The sequence below is a fragment of the Anser anser genome (genome assembly GCF_964211835.1).
Source record: "Anser anser genome assembly, chromosome: 17".
Classification (NCBI taxonomy): Eukaryota; Metazoa; Chordata; class Aves; order Anseriformes; family Anatidae; genus Anser; species Anser anser.
In genome coordinates this window covers 3,262,700-3,278,780 of record NC_139738.1, presented here as the reverse complement: position 1 = coordinate 3,278,780, position 16,081 = coordinate 3,262,700, and the positions used below count along the sequence as shown (strand labels likewise).

Sequence of the window (16,081 nt, the reverse complement as noted above, 5' to 3'; positions counted from 1 at the left end):
GCAAAACCTCTTGTACTGCTAAATGTGCTAGGTGAAACCTTGCTGCGAAAAGCTTGCATCCAAGCTAGCTGCAAGCAGGCTAAAGGCACAAGTCTCTGCGGTTTGTTTTCCCCACAAAATGCCCCTAGAAGGCCAGCAGCTAAGTTTCTGAAAACACAAGCCTCCTTCTTTGTACACCTACCACACAGGAGATCCCCTTCCCTTCCGTCACACGCTGCTCCTCACAGTTGTCACAGCATGGAGGAAACCCAGAGACAAGCGGAGGGCTACTGCTGCTTCCCGGCTGGCCACCGAGGGCTGGAAGCCACTGGCCACCCTTTTTGGGCCCGGAGCCCCACCACAGGGTTCCGATCACCAGCTCTTGAAAACAGCAAAACCACAAGGCCTGGGCTCCACAGGAAAGGCTACGGAGTGCTTCCCTTCTACATAAAGCGCGGTGCAATCAGCAGCCCCCTGAAGAGCGAGAGGGTTGTAGGAGGATTTTAAGACCCTGCTGAGTCTGATGATGAAGGCAGGGTGTTAGGCAAAAGCACCAGACCCTGCAGCAATATGCTCTGCAGACCGATCCGTGATGACCACGTCTGAACTGCGCGCAGGCCCTGACCAACTCTGAGGAGATTTTTATTATCCTCTTGTAAGAAGAGGTTGAGAATAAAGAGAATGTGTTTCAAAACGGCAACATTTATGTTCATCCCAGGGTTTTTTGACTGCAATACCATTGAAAATGCTCCTCCTTGCACAACAGGGCAAGGAATACCTAGGGGACACTAAGCCCTGCTGTGGCTGCAGCCAAAATGGGGACAGAGCACCCATACAGGCCTCGATAGCAAGCACTGCTGCTGCCCTCGTAAACAGCTTGCTACCAAACTCAGCCTCACACCTTCTCCTACCCTATGCCCCTTCCCCAGCAAAGGGAGGTTGGTGCAGTGTGGAAACTCAGCACCAGCACCTTCTAAATCCCCTTACGAGGTGTAAAAAGTGGGACAGGAAGGGGTACACCTTCCCCATTCGGCCCAGAACTTGTCTTGGCTCTGCAAGGCCTTGTCCAAGTCTCAAAAACACTGCTGGTCTCACCTGCTGGGAAGTGTTTGTCAGACTAGGAACCGATTTTCCCCCTATGTTTGGGAACAGATCACTCGTTTCCCTCTATGTTTGGGAATGTTGGTGCTTTCTGAACTGGTCTCTACATGTTTTTGTTCTTGTCGAAGCGCTACAGTCATGTGCAGACACCGCCAGATGATAGGACATGACGGTCAGATAACAGACAATAGCACATGCCAAGACTAAACCACTTGAGTCAGCAGTGACCTTTCAGAGGCAACACAACTATCTGGCTGCAAAATCTCTGGGGATTTTCTAAAGCTAATCTTACCTGTCTCTGAGGTAGTGACATTTCATCTGCCAACCCTTTCTTGCTCAGCCCTGTGTGTTTTGCATGACATTACCGCCAGGGCCCGGGTCCCATCCTGCTGCCTGACCCGGCCGGGTTCTCAGCAGGCTCTGCACCTACTGGTAGAACAAATGCCCATTTCACCCAGCAATAAGCAGCAGTTTTCTCATCTCCTCTTCACCAGTTTGGTGGCTGTATTAAGCAGGAGCTACAAAATTAACTATAACAAAGTTTGACTAAAACTAAACACTTCAGAAAACAGTAATCCTTACATTTTTCGACTTCCTACACGAGCAGAGGTTCTGTCAATCCACTTGACCTGTGTTCAAAATTATAATCCCAAGGGTTAATAGGCCATAGGAAGTAATGCAATTTTCAGGGTTGGCTGAGCACTTATACCATACTTTCTCCTTTGCATGCAACAGAAGGACATGGCACAGTCTAGAACAGGCAAAGAGATGAAGCTAGGGGCTGAGATGTTCAGAAAGGCCTCTTGGTCCAGAGTCTGCAGCTGTCAGTACAAAGGAGCATCCAAATCCAGGAGCATCCAGTACAAGTCTGCGGAGTTTGGACCGAATGGTCTCTGTAATGTCAGGCTCTAGTTTCTCAGTCTTGGAGGAAGGGGTCTTAATCTTGTGTGACTGCCTCCAAAAATGAACCTCGCTTCTGAGAGTGAGGCCTCAATGCAGCAGGAGACCCAGGGAAGATGGGTTTCCTTTCCTCCCTTCAGCAAAGGAGAGAGACACAGAAACAAATGTTATCATAGATCCCAAGTGCAGTGACTCATCTCACGCTCCAGTCTCCCAAGGAACATGCCAATACCTAGCTATCGGTTCAGGGCATAGGTGAACACAGGTGAACACAGTGGTGGAACAGAAGAAAAGCTACTACAGATCCCCCAGCCCCTTCTCCCTCCTCTGTGCTACCATGACCTGCATGCACAACACTAGGAGGGGTGCTCAGGGATGAGATTTGAAGGAAGAACCAGGGGATTCTTCCACCTGCTGAAGCACACAATTTGGCAATTTGCACCTCTCCAGGGCACTCATTTCCAAGATTAATTTCATAGCTGGCTGTGAGTTCTAGTTTCACCCACCTTAATATCTCGCCACGAGATGAGTGTTACACACGCTGCCAGGTGACTCATTTTACAGTTTTCATTTTGTTTGAGGTCATTGGAGGCACTGGTTTGCTGACTGTTCAAATTACCTTTTGGGAAGAACAACAACAACAAATGACAATAGTGTAACCGCTTCTCAAACGTAATTAATTCTTGCAAGGCCTGTGGCTTTACAGACACTGCTTGGACTTGGTGCTGTCAATGGTAAGTCAGGGAGAGTTTTTTGTTTCCTGACATTGAGATTTTGCTGATTTCTTATAATGGGTGATTAAAGCAGCAAGCCATGCACTTCTACAAGTAAGAGGTTATTCATATGAAGTCTATGTAATTTCTGAATGACTGTATGTTAGACCAAGGTAGAAATTGCCTTGTAAGCTGTACCTCATAAGCTCTTTCTCTCCCGCTGTAGAAAACTCCATTGCTGACTAAAGGATTCATACCATTGTACAGAATTTGTCTATATTGTTGGAAAGCAAACGTCAGTCTGTATTATAGATCCCTTTGCTGGGGCATGACAGTGGTAGGAAGAGTAGCTCACATGAGGTGATGTGACTTCTTGTACCTGCAGCAGAGCAGCAGCTCTGGTGGGCTGCGGGAAGCTTGGAGGAGCAGCCAGGGCAGCAGCGAGCACACGAGCCTGGTACCACGATGGAGACAGGGACAGCAGATCTCCAGCAAGATACCCTTTGACAACTGACAGAGCAGTGATCTGGTTGCAGCTGGAAACTAGAAGACAAAATTGTTACGTGTTCCTTTCACTCTTTGGGATTTTGGAGTGAATGGGACTGGCTACCATGGGGGCTTGAAGAGCCTGGGGTATTTGCTGTGCCTGTTTAAGGTCTGCCCTCTTTTGGCCCATGGGGAGAATTACTGCCCTGCAAACCTGCACCAGATAAAGCTGGGGTTGCAGGAGTCAAGCAATGTAGCAAAAGCAGAAGCGGTTCACATAGTGCCACGTGTGGGTTCTCTAGGCAAGATAAATTCTTCTCACCCTGAAAAAAAAAACAAACAGGGGCTTTACAAAGACTGGATCCTTCCTTTGAGCAGCTCTAAGTAGCTCTAAGTAGCCTGCAGCACACACACAGCACCTCTGTGTGTTACTTACACTGCCTGGCCACCAGCAGTGGCAACTCCCCAAAAACGGAGGAGCACAGGCTGGGTAGTAAAAACATTGACATTTCATAAAGGGAAACTTTATGAAACCAGACAGAGGCTAGAAACTCAAGTCACTGACGTTATTAAGCTGTGCGTTTCCTCTTCAGCTTGCCACTGTGTTATCAGCAGATGTGACCTTTCTGAAGTTTCTCATGGCAAACCTGAGTCATTCTGGTGTACTTCCAGGTCAGAGGAGAAGGTGGTGAGGAAGAGAAAATGCATGACATAGGAGCTGCAGTAGCCATAATAGTAGGCACTTGTCATGTATTTTAGGAGGGGAAAAAAAAAAGACAAAGGAGAAATTTGTTTTTCAAAAGGTTTTTTGCAGCAGTCCCATAACAATCTCCATCTGTGGAGCGAAGCAATTCCAAACAAATAATATAACATGCTGATCCCACACCCTGTAAGTCATGGCTAGTGCAGTTAAAAAGTTAAATTATTCATGGAAAAATTGGCTTTATTCTCAAGTACAAAATTATAGCCTTTTTTATAGATGGTTCTTAAAACAACGAAGAGGTCAAATTTTAGTGACAATATTGATGCAGAAAGTCTTACATGTGCTTAAATGAATTCCTGAGCCAGGGCTCTGTGGTGTCTAAGACGCATTTATCTTACAAATCATAAAACTTCAACTACTCTGCCACTATAGTTCACGCTAAAACCAGAGCTTACAGTTGTTTGCATAATAAAAGAAATTGGTATCTTTGCAATCAGAAAGAGAGGCTTATGGCTTTTTTAAGTTAAAAAAAGGCACTTAATTGTGTTATACCAGAAAAAAAAAATCTGGTATAGCCTTATCTTCATCAGCTTAGATGAAGCAGCACAACTCCGCCCGTGTCACTCGAGTGCCTGAAAAGGGGGAAATCTGAATGGCTGAAAAACAGGAACTTACTCTGTGACACAGCCCGTATCTTTGAGAAGGGAAAGTTTCATTTCTAGCACGTAGGAAGACAAATGTAGGCTGAAAGCAGCACCAAGGTGTTCAAGAGGTTCTGCCTATTTTTAACTGGGGGTTTTAGAGCTTGTTTGTTCCATGGTTTTCATTCTGGAATGAAAAACCCAAGCAGGTTTTTGACAGGAAAGCAACAAGACTGAGCATAAATTTTAAACGTTATCCCTTTATTTAGAGCAAAGTAGCTACATCAGTTTATCAAACCACTCTACCAACACCCAAATACTCAAAAAAATCATATCATAAACATAAGCATTAAACATTACCGTGGTATAACTGCAAAAAGGATTATAGGTCGTCGGCACAGGGGTTGGATACAGAAGTCCTACAGCAGCACGGACAGGCTCACAGTCACATGTCACTATAAAAGCCAGCAGCACAGACTTGCTGATGCACACAAGCCACAAAGCCACAAGGCCCGCTGGATTCTCTCCACTTTCCCACGTTGATAAGCAAATTCAACTCGTGCTCAGCTGCCCTCGCTTGGCTGTGCGCTTCCAGGGCCACCACCATTCTGTTCTTCCGCCAGAGGGAACAGCCCAGCCCCCGTTTTCCAGGAAATCTCCCGGACAGAAGGCTGTAGGAGGGCACAACAACATAGAGCACTCAAGCATCTTCCTGTGCAGCTCAGCCGGAGGGCAGAAAACAAGAAAGATTCGTGGAAGCAGCTGGTGAGCCCACACCACAGCGTCTCTCTGCTGCCACAGCAGCACCTCCATCAGCACCTCATTTGTTCCTGTGGGCTGCGTTGCCATCATTACCCCCACAGCCTCAGATAGCTCATCGCTTATCTGCACCGTGCTCAGTTATGTGGAAACGTGGTACGAGCAGTATTGCCTCGGAAGGGCAGGCTACAAACCTGATAAGCATTGTTTCTGAGAACTGGCCGCATGCTCTCTGGAATCCATTTCCCAGATTCATCCATTGTACTCCACCGCCCAATTCACAGCAAGATGACAGCATCTAGACCACAACACGCTTTCAAAGACCTCTACATTCATAACTTTTGTTGAAAGGGCTGAGCCTTATCGTCTCGAACCTCCCAGCAGCTCAGGTCGGAACTGCTACCGGGCACAATTCACAAAGCACGATACTGCACCGCTCGCTCAGCTCACCCAGACAGCGTGTCAACTTAAAGCCTGCTAAGCCATAGGTTTGCCCATTTGGTGATCCAGCTTTTTGTGAGAATTACACTTAAAGCAAAGCAGGTATCTCTATTCTTGCAGCTAGGTCACTGTGGCCAAATCTAAGCTATTCAAAAATTTTGATATACTTCAGCCCAGACAGCAGAGAACAAGCTCCCACACCTCTTCTTTGTCACAATTAGCACAATTAGGGAATTCCTCTCATTGGCAGTCTCAGGAAAGGTCAGGGTCCATGGGCTCAGGCTACACCCACTGCAGTCAGTGGCTATGATGGTGCAACAGCTGAGTATAAGTTTAATTAGCAATTAACGAACACCCTCCACCATGCTTGTAAAATGACAAGATGTCACGCCAGGTCAGGATGAACAGAGTAGTCTAAAAGGCCCCCACATGACTTTAACAAAAGAACTAGAAGTCTTCAGAGGGCCCCTGACAATTGAAATAATTTTTTAAGAGTCAAATGCTCCAATACAGGAACCTTCTGAAAAGTTAATGCTCATCTTAAGCTCCCACACTGGAGTAATACCATTGGCTTCTTTGTACTCCCCAATCATACACATCAAACATGCACATCTAGCCACTACTACAATTTATTTGAAAAAGTCAGTACTATACCTCATATATAATACAAATATTTATATACATTGTATATGCACTTCAAAATAGGAAGCCACTAAGTCCACCATATGTATAACATATAATGAAACATGTTTAAAAACATGTTTCTAGACAACCAGTTGTATTCTTGAATACATTTCCATGCTGCATATTTTGCCATATGCTTTGGTACTGTGTATATAAAATATATAATGAGTTACCTACTAAGGAGTATTTGAAGTGAAAACACTTCTGAATGATATAACTTTCAAATTCCCTTCTCAAACTTTTACACCGAGATATTTAAATTACATCAAAAGTTACTGAAAATAACACTTACTTGTCTCTCAGACATTAGGCTTTGAATTTGTTATCTAAAATTTCAAGGTTCTTTAAAAAGACACATCGATTAACTCGCGAAAAAAACATTACAGAAGTAAAATTAATTTCAAACAGTATGCAAACAACCAGGTGTATTTTAACTGTGAACAGACCACGTGAAGAAAACTTCTTCAGTTCTGAGGCAGGTTCCACTGACAGTATGCAGAAGTGAGCATCCATACGAACAGTCAGAGCATAGTTTAGGCACGTATCCACTGTTTCATGATCTTCACATATCTTTGCAAAAATGCAACTCTTGAAGGCCCATATGGTCAACACTGTGTTAAAAGTTCAGCTTGCCTCTTATCAAGAGGCAACATCTAGGGAGTTATCACCACAAAGTTAGCATTCATCAGCAGAAAAACTCTTAAGTGTCCATGTACATGCTACTAAACTTAGGACATAAAAAGGTTTTCCCCAAATCCAGACCACCTGGAAACAAACTTGCTTGTGGGTTTCTCCGTCCACGGCGTTACTTCAAAGCAAGCAATCAACTCCCACAGAAGTGGTTCAAACTAAGCTATTTTACTCTTCAAGCTTGACTGAAGCAGCCTTGCTGGGGACAGACACACCAGGATATTCAGCACAAGAGAACATCCACCAAGAAGCAGCACAGAGCATGTTGTATGCACAAAGCTTATAGATAAAACAGTTTTATACAGCAACTACTAAAGTCTATAATGCAGACAGGTTGTACTCTATTTTCCCCCGCTCTGAATTAGTTTTCACTAATAATGTTCTAATCAGAAATTACAATTCCCTTTGCATTCTGGCAGTGAGTACATGGATTCTACTTTCCACACCAATGAAGATCTCAGAGATTTCCAAACACTTGGAGATCTGGAGCTACTCAATGACGGTGAATAATTCCATTTGTTGGCCTGTGGGGATGCTGCTCAATGTTAACGTGACATTTTCTCAATGGGTCTGCCCGAAAGAAATGGCACTGAACAGCCATCTCTTAACTGTTGCTTAAAAGCCAGCACCAGAATTAGCAGCTGTGACAACCGTCTCTGGAGGCACAGTTGACATATGCCACTTATTTTGACTAAGGAAAAAAAAAGGAAAAACAAAATGGAAGCACAAAGGAAGCTGGCTAGGTCCATCCATGGAGATTCTCCACCTAAAATGAAGAGAGCTCCTTTGGGAGCCCAACTGAAACCCTCGAAATGGCTCCACTGAGAGAAGAGACACACCCTGCTCAGCACCTCAAAATTGTAGGGCAAGATATAAACCTAATTATAAAGCAGGTCTTTTAATTTTCCCTGTATGTAAGTTTACAAAGCTGTAAGAGCTAATCATTGAGCAAACACCTTCTGCAGCCCAAAGACAAGTGGCTAGAAACGCACAGAGGACTGTATCAACTCAGGCCCAGTACCAGGGATGCTGTGCACAGGATCTGCCTAATAGGAAGAGTCATGATTTGAGAGCAGCTACTCCCATGGGTCCTAATGCCAAAGGGACGACTCAAGGAGTCCCAAAGGACTGGAAGTGCAATTAAACAACTACATACATCCACACAGATAGCCGCTGAAAGTTGTGTCACGTTAGTTGTTACGATTGATCGGCTCAGAAATGCAGGAAACAGTAACGCAACGTCAAGTCAGTTTTTGATGAGACTGGAATTGGAGTCGATTTGTTCTTCCTGGACAGGAATTCGAAAGCTCCTTTCTTCTGAAAGACACACGCACAAAAAATAACGTACAGAGCAAAAGGCAAAGGAAACTCAGGGATTTTCTTAGGTTCACGGACAACTAGGCACCTATGAGTGACTTTTGGTTGCTGCTTGACTTTCCACAGCCAGTGCAAGGAAAGACCAAGCACAAGGAACACCGAAAATAAACTATACCACTGCTCCATGAATGGAACATGAGGCAGCTGTGGGCTGAATCAAGAGCCAAGCTACCACTAAATTCCAAACAGAAAGCTTGGTTCTTCTCAGTCAAACCTTTCCTGTGTTTGCAGGAGACACTTCAAGACAATTCACTTCTTTGTGGGCAAAAAAGTGTACACTATACTCTTAAAGATTCTTGCTTCTGGATCCTCTCTGTACTGAATAGAATTCCATGCACAAATTCATTGCTTTTTTTTTTTGAGGGATTAAGGGGAAAAGAAGATAGGAGATAAAAATGAGAGAAAAAGAAGACTACAAATCAAGTCCATTAGTTAATGATACACTGTTCTAATGATTCACATCAAGAGCTGTACAGGAATAATTTCACGTCGTTTCCAGCAGCACATTCTAGAAACTCAATCCTTCCACACAGCAACAGGCAGAGGAATCTCTGCTCTATAACACTGCAACCTTGAGATACTATGACCTCCAGTGCACCAGGACTAAGAAGAGGAGTGAACATTGGCTGAGTAGCACAATGTCATCTGTGGTTAATGCCAGGTAGATTTCATTATGATGGAAACAATCAAAGTGCAACTATTCGTCCCTGATTATCCTCTTTCCTATATATTTTTCTGCCTAACAAGATACTCACTCTGATGGTTGCTCCTATAAGGCCTCCTCTTGGTCGTTTTTTTGGCTGCTTGGATAATCAACAGGAAGATGGACATTCCAGACACCATAAGTAATATCAGACAAATAAGGATAAGTGATAGAGATCCTGGTAAAAAAAATATAAAAAGAATATACTAACAAAAGATTTATGATTCTAGCTGGAATTTCCATGAGAAAGACTCATTTCATTTGTGATGAGATCAGTTTCAAGTGAAAATGAACAACTAGCTCTCAAATAGAGAGACTAGACTGGTCATTCTGTCTCCTTACCCCAGTTAGTCTCTGTGGGGCTGTTCGCATCCGAGCAAATAACAGAAGGGATCACACTGGATTTGGAAGGTGAGAGCACTGTAGGCGATGTGTTATTCCTGTGGTTGGCAGTAGAAAGATCCAAAGCAGGTGTTGCACTCTGAGGAGTTGACTGTGTCACATGGCTGCTGCAAACAGCATCATCTGTTTTTGTTCCTGCTCGAAGAGTTGTTTTCCCAACACTGCTGCAGCTACAGATGTAAAATAAATTAGTGTAGTTCTTCACATAGTTGCAGTAACGACTTTATTAGCCACCTCCATGGAACAATAGAGTGAACACTGTGATCCACGTTCTATCAATACAAACTCAGGCTTCACCTTTCCTAGGTTCTACAGATACATAAGGAACAATTAAACTAATCCAAGTTATTACCAGAAAAACTGAAGTTCTATTTTTGTTAGCATCTGTGCATATAGTAGCCTTGAAGTACAGGTGCGTTTGGCAAGGGAACTTTTTGCTACAGACATCTCCAGATTTTTAAATATAAAAAAAGCTGAGAATACTGCTGTTGCCATAGGTGAAGATAGAAAGGACAGAAAGGAGACAGATGCCTCAAATCAGTGCACAGAAACTGTGCTGGTGTCTTGGGAGTAATCAGCAATGTGGTTTCACTGCATTTACTGCTTGTTTATTCTACACATCATAACTTGGGCATCAGTGGCTACAAAGGTAAACCCAAAACATTGCTCTGAATGTGTTGGGCTCAGTGATACATACTTGGTCCAAGGTCGACAGCTTCCATTTCCCCCTGTGGAATAAAACCCTTCAGGACATGGTAAGCATACTGAAAAAAAAGGCAGAATTTGAGTTCAGTTAGCAATGTAACTGTATAGTAGTAGCTCAGCAGTAGTTATGCTAACAGCTTCTAAAACAGACCCAACAAAATGCACGCAGCCTACAGAAACCATAGGCTATGTTGAGTCAGAAGTAGCATGGCATGCCCAGTGGTTCATTTTAGTCTGCAGCTAGCAAGGTTTCCTGTCTTCTCTACAGGCTAATTATGCATATTAATGAGGAGAGCATTGAGATTTTTGACAGCTCAAGTTATGCAGTAGCAGTTTGCACAACTGCTATAAACACTTGCTTGGAGATACCATTGAGATAAATGACAACAGCTTTTGTACTAGAAATGGCAACTGTCTCATCTGAACCAGAAGCAAGAGGCTAGAAAATAGTATGTCCCCAACTTACCACTCCCCAGGGGATATCTGACATCTGGCATGTAACCAGCTATACACCTGCAAACTCTGTCAGAAGTCTTCTCACACTTCTTCACTTCCACGCTCCCCTTTGCTAGGGACAATAAAGGGAGACAAGAGATTAGACAAGGGAGAGAAGAGATTAGAAAGCACAAATTAATCACTCAGTGCCTATCAACTGTGTGTAGAAACACTCTGCAAAGCTTAGCAGTAATTCTTGAAAAACGAATTTTCAGGCAGCATAAGCCCGCTTCCCTTTGAAGGCTCTATCGTTAGTATCAACCAGGAGATACCAGCTATTGAAATGATAACCCAGAAAGTCTTTGGGCTCGGTTTTCTCAGGAGACAGGCTGCATGAGATCAGCCTTTAAGGAAAGCACACAAAGACTGTTCCCTCTCAGCTTCCTATTGAGGACTGACAGCTGTACAACCGACTTACTCGTTTTGCAGATTGTACAGCTCTTGCAGAAGTTGTGGTTGTACTCAGTACTGAAGTATTCGTTTTGACAAGGGGCGCAGACTGTGTCTGTTGTTGCTGTACAGCGACCTCTCATTCTTTCACCTAAAAAAGGCCACACAGGAAGAGCAACTGACTGTTATCAGAAGGAAATCCTCTTCATTTTTACACACTAGAACAAGAAGTGCCCAGAAAATCACAGTTCCACTTACAACTCTGACTGAAACATTCAGCAGCTTTAGATATGCCAGAATCCCTAAGAAATTTGTCCCATAGCATCCCTGTAAATTAAGCAGGCTATAAAGGCCTGCTGACTTGCTAAGAGTCAAGGTCCCTGAAGCATTCCTAGTATCCCAGCACGTTCCATGCATCACTTCTCCAGACTGCTACTTCACATGGTTTAGCTATCAGGGTTTGCAGCCAATGTCAATGAGGAAAAAAAAAGCAGTTTTTATCATGGTAGTAGGTCTGTTATCTATGTAATACAGTGGCTTTGCGACAGATCTTGCCTTCCCTTATTAGATATATCATGCAGTTCAAGTCAAAGTAATCCGGAACAGATAATATGATGACAGACTGTTTAGGTTTCAAGGCAATTCAATAGTGAAGCATTCGAGAACATATGTTTGTATGTATCTTTCTGTTGGCATCCTGAAAGCCCATTAGGCATGAATGAATGGCTTTGTGCTTTGATTTACATCTGCATTACCATCCATCAGCGAACGCTACCAGCTCCATTTTATTTACAGCTAGACAGAACAAGATGTAAGGCGGGCATTTCCTACTACTCCCAACAGCATACATGCATCACACATTGCATTTAGAGCCCCAGCTCTGAACGTTTGCATCCAGATACTAACCCATATGACACACAGCACACTCATGGAAGAACTGATTTATGCACCAGGATCTGTGAGCAAAACTACTTGTCCAAATTGAAACAGCAAGTTAACAACCAGCCTCTGAAAAGGAGTCAGACACGTTCCTTCAATCTCACTGGCTTCTCTCCACACAGCACAGGCTGCAGTAACAGCTTTAATGACTAGGGTTTTACAGCTGAAGCTAAATATTATCCTTAATTAGTCCTTATTCTCCTATAATTCTTTCATTTTGGTCCTGCTCTTTCCATTTCATAGGTGAACAATGAGCACCAAGCCTCTTGCTCACTCTGATTTTCCTCTGTATTTTATTGAGTGTTGTCAGTGGCAAAGAACAGGAGATTCTGAGCAACCACAGTATATATAATTCATTTCTCCATTTTCACCACCTACATGATGAGGAAGAAATGTAGGAATTTCCCCGTGATCAGCAGATTAGCTAACAAAGCAAAAAAACTGGTAAGAGCTCTTTCAGAATAAGAAGCAACAAAATTTAAATATAAAGGATTATCTGTGTCTGCATACAAGCATGCATTTCCTTAACCTGAATTGAGAAACGTTCAGATTTTAACAGTTTTGAGAATAATGCAACTGCCTCAAGTCTTAGATTTCAGGTTGAATGGGGATTTATCCCCATCAGCATCTTTGAAGATAATACTACATTCAATTTCTTCTGCATCCGTTCACACAGCATCAATTTTATGTAGTAGAGAATTATAAAAAGAGAAAGCAACTACTGTGGAAGAGGCACATAAAGCCTCATGCAAGATTTGAAGTTGAAACTGCACTTACAGATGTGATCTGAACACCTTCCAGGGGTGTGAATGTACACTTTTACTACAGTCAATATTGATTGCCCCTTGAACAGCAAAATTACCTGTTAATTGTGGTTACACTGCATCACAACCATTACTTTAATGAAACCCAACTATTATAGTGTTTGAGGTTTGCTAGTTTGCATTTTTGCTTCTCAGCATCGTTTTCAATGATATTTGGATGCGGAAAAGACATCCAGACATCCAAAAGACATCCAAAATCTAAAATTTATACTCTTTTTTTATAAAAAGGAGAAACAGATCTTGTCAAGTCATGCTTTGCTAATCTAGATCTGTGAATCAGACTCTTACTTCCCTTCACTGGGCAAAAATAAATAAATGTGGAATTTCTTCACAGACCAACAAAAGTTGTGTGCCTAATATCTGTAACTCACTTTTAATTAGTTTTATCTTTTTCCTTAAAAAACACCTTGTCTTAAGTAGCGTAAGCCTTGCTAATAAAAGCTTACAAAATATCTATAGCAATTACTTGAATTTTTCTGTTATTACACAAGATTTCTGGGTTGAATGTCTTTTTAATAGGTAAAAAGTAACATAAATGATAGCCTCTTTTCTCAGATAACGCTCCCACAATGAAAGTGTATGAGGCTGACACAGTAGGAAACTCAGACCACACAAAAGAAATGTCTCAAAGAAGAGAATCCCTAAATTTAGTATGTTACAGAAATAATCTGTCAGTCTAGAGTGATAAGTGCTCATCAAATGCTTTTTTTTTTTCCATGTTATGCTTCCTAACCTGAATATTTTCATCAAGCTATTTCCCACCCCTTTTGGGTTATTAACTGATAGATATTATATCAAACAATTACAACAAATATATAGGGAAAATCACTTACCAGGAGCACAGTACTTGCAGCATTTTTCACCAAAGGGATATTGATGTTCTTTGCACTGCAACCCCAAGCAACAGGTAAAAACGACTGCCAGCAGCAAGAACAAAATGGTAAAATAACGCAAGGAAAAAGCTACAGCCACCATAATGCAGCCCTGCTTTCCCCACCAAATTCTGACTGCAGCAAACTCTTGGAAGAGATGACAGCAAACTGCTGGCGACCAGAACAAATTCATATGTCGGTTGCTGGGAATTTCCCAGCAAGTGCTCCCCGCCCCCATACTTCTTCCCACCCCTTGGCAAGCTTATTTTTTGCAGTTCGTAACTGAAATACTCAGAGATAGAAAGACAGCATGCTGAATAGTGTTATGAAAAGACTTTGCCTTAAAAGAGAGCACCTCTGGCCTGGTACGTACCTCTCAGCAGTGTCACGTACGTGGTTTGGATGTCAGGAGAACTAGGTGGTCCTTGTTCTCGTAGGGAGGAAAATTAAAGCAATGCCGAGGTAACAGCTGAAAACCCTTACAGATCTGAGGCACATGTGAAATGAAACATAGCCCACACAGCCTTACTCCTTAAAAGGTGAGGTGCCGATGGATTCTCGACCCTTGGTCTCGCTGGGACAGTAAAGCCGTGACTTTTATTGCTGCATAAAAACAACCAGCTATTTTTGATGCCTATTTGATTGTATGGAAGCAAACCCCCTGAATGCAACTCCCTCCTGCTGTACAAACCAGCAATAACACAGCAAGGTTGGGGCGCAGCACAGTAGCACTGCAGTCCAACCCTCACCTGACCCAAGCACGTGGAATAGACCAAAAGGTGATCACGCTAGAATTAATAGGTTTAGTTATCCAGATTCGCTACCAGAATTTTACTAGTCTGATGTTATTGACCCAGGATCCAAACTGAAAACTCTTCCAATGCCAAGAGATTTCAGCAATCCTTATTGTAAAAGCCCAAATAAAAAAAAGACGTCCTACAGTAATCAGATGGTTTATTCACATTAAACACATCCAGACTTACCAAAGTGGATCTGCTGTCAGTTTACATGTAAACGTAAAGACTTCATTGGAACAGAAGCACACTTGGATGCCCAATTAGCCTGCAGTACCTGGAAGGACTGCGCAGCAATACAGCTGGCATGTTTTAGCCAGACTGCTGCTTCTCATTTCTTTCTTCAGTTACTGCAAGACTGTTTAAGAGTGGGAGGGAAGATAGAAAAGTAAGGCAGAACACTAACTGGTTTTCTACTTCTCCTATTTTCCAAACGTTTTGGAAAACAATCATTATGGGAAAGAAGTCATACCTTAAAGCCGTTCCTTCCAAAAGGGAGCAGAGCCGACAGAACACGTAAACCAGACCAGCTAAACTTCACCACCTTCACGCTCAGAATCTGCATGCAGGAAATATCCAAATCTCTTCCAAGTGTAGGATCACACTCGATATTTAAGTGGCTTTACGCCTCATGACTCTGTTATTCCCTCAACAGCATCCAGCCAGACTTTTAAAAAGTATTCTTACACAAACAGCAGCAGACTTTACTTGTTCAGTAAGTCAATTATTATTCAGTAGGAAACTGAAAACAAACTCTCATGATATTCAGAAGCAAGGTATAGTTTAAAATTTGCTACATACATTTAAAGTGAAAACTCTCCAAATGCTAGAGCAGCAATGACGAAACACTGAGGTTCTTTTTAAGGATGTTTTTTTTAAGGATGCTTTAATACAAATGAAATACACATTAATGAAAGCAGTCAGTGCACAAACTTTCAGTTCAACTTTTACGTATAGCATCCTTAAGCATTACCAGGCTTGGTTTTGCCAGAGTCCTTTATGTGGCCAATATTATGCAAGTAAATAAAACATGGCATAACCACATAACCCTGGCATTTACTACACTCCTCGGCTGGGTTTTTGGCAATGCCAATGAACCTCTCCCAGATGCTGTTTGACATTGCCATGGGGACAATGCACACCAGACTGTTCCCAGAAAGCAGCCTAGAGGCAGCTGCTTCAGTGGCAGCAGGAAGAGTTTCAGAGTGGTGAGCCTGAGCCATGCTGTGCGTCAAAAATAAGACCCTGTCCTGCTTTTATTGAACATTTTTAGACAGGGGATTTTGTTCTGAATTTCCATAGACTCTGCAATCAGGTACATGTGGGGAATAAGTAAGTGTGGAAGACAGTGGGGACTGGCTAATGTGGCCAACTTCCCAGATCAGTCTGCCCAAACTCCTTTCAACACAAGATTATCACCTGAATTTAGCCGTTTCTTACAGTTCTTTCAAATCATATTTTGATGTCTGTCCTCTGAAGAGTT

General features: G+C 42.7%; 1 protein-coding gene across 4 annotated transcripts; it reads right to left on the bottom strand.

Moving 5' to 3' along the window:
- Positions 1-6,334: 6,334 nt before the first annotated feature.
- TNFRSF4 (TNF receptor superfamily member 4) lies at positions 6,335-16,079 on the bottom strand. Of its 4 annotated transcripts, XM_083803085.1 has the most exons (8): positions 14,178-16,079; positions 13,766-13,849; positions 11,198-11,320; positions 10,751-10,852; positions 10,277-10,343; positions 9,520-9,749; positions 9,230-9,355; positions 6,335-8,414 (listed from the first exon to the last, which is right to left on the bottom strand). In XM_083803085.1, the coding sequence occupies exons 3-8, from the start codon at positions 11,310-11,312 to the stop codon at positions 8,344-8,346; spliced, it is 711 nt and encodes a 236-aa protein (XP_083659211.1). In that variant the 5' UTR covers positions 11,313-11,320; positions 13,766-13,849; positions 14,178-16,079; the 3' UTR covers positions 6,335-8,343. The 4 variants fall into 4 exon arrangements, with proteins under 4 accessions (XP_083659211.1, XP_083659208.1, XP_083659209.1 ...); XM_083803082.1 differs by having other exon boundaries at positions 13,766-16,079; XM_083803083.1 differs by having other exon boundaries at positions 6,335-8,411; positions 13,766-16,079.
- Between the last annotated feature and the right edge of the window lie 2 nt (positions 16,080-16,081).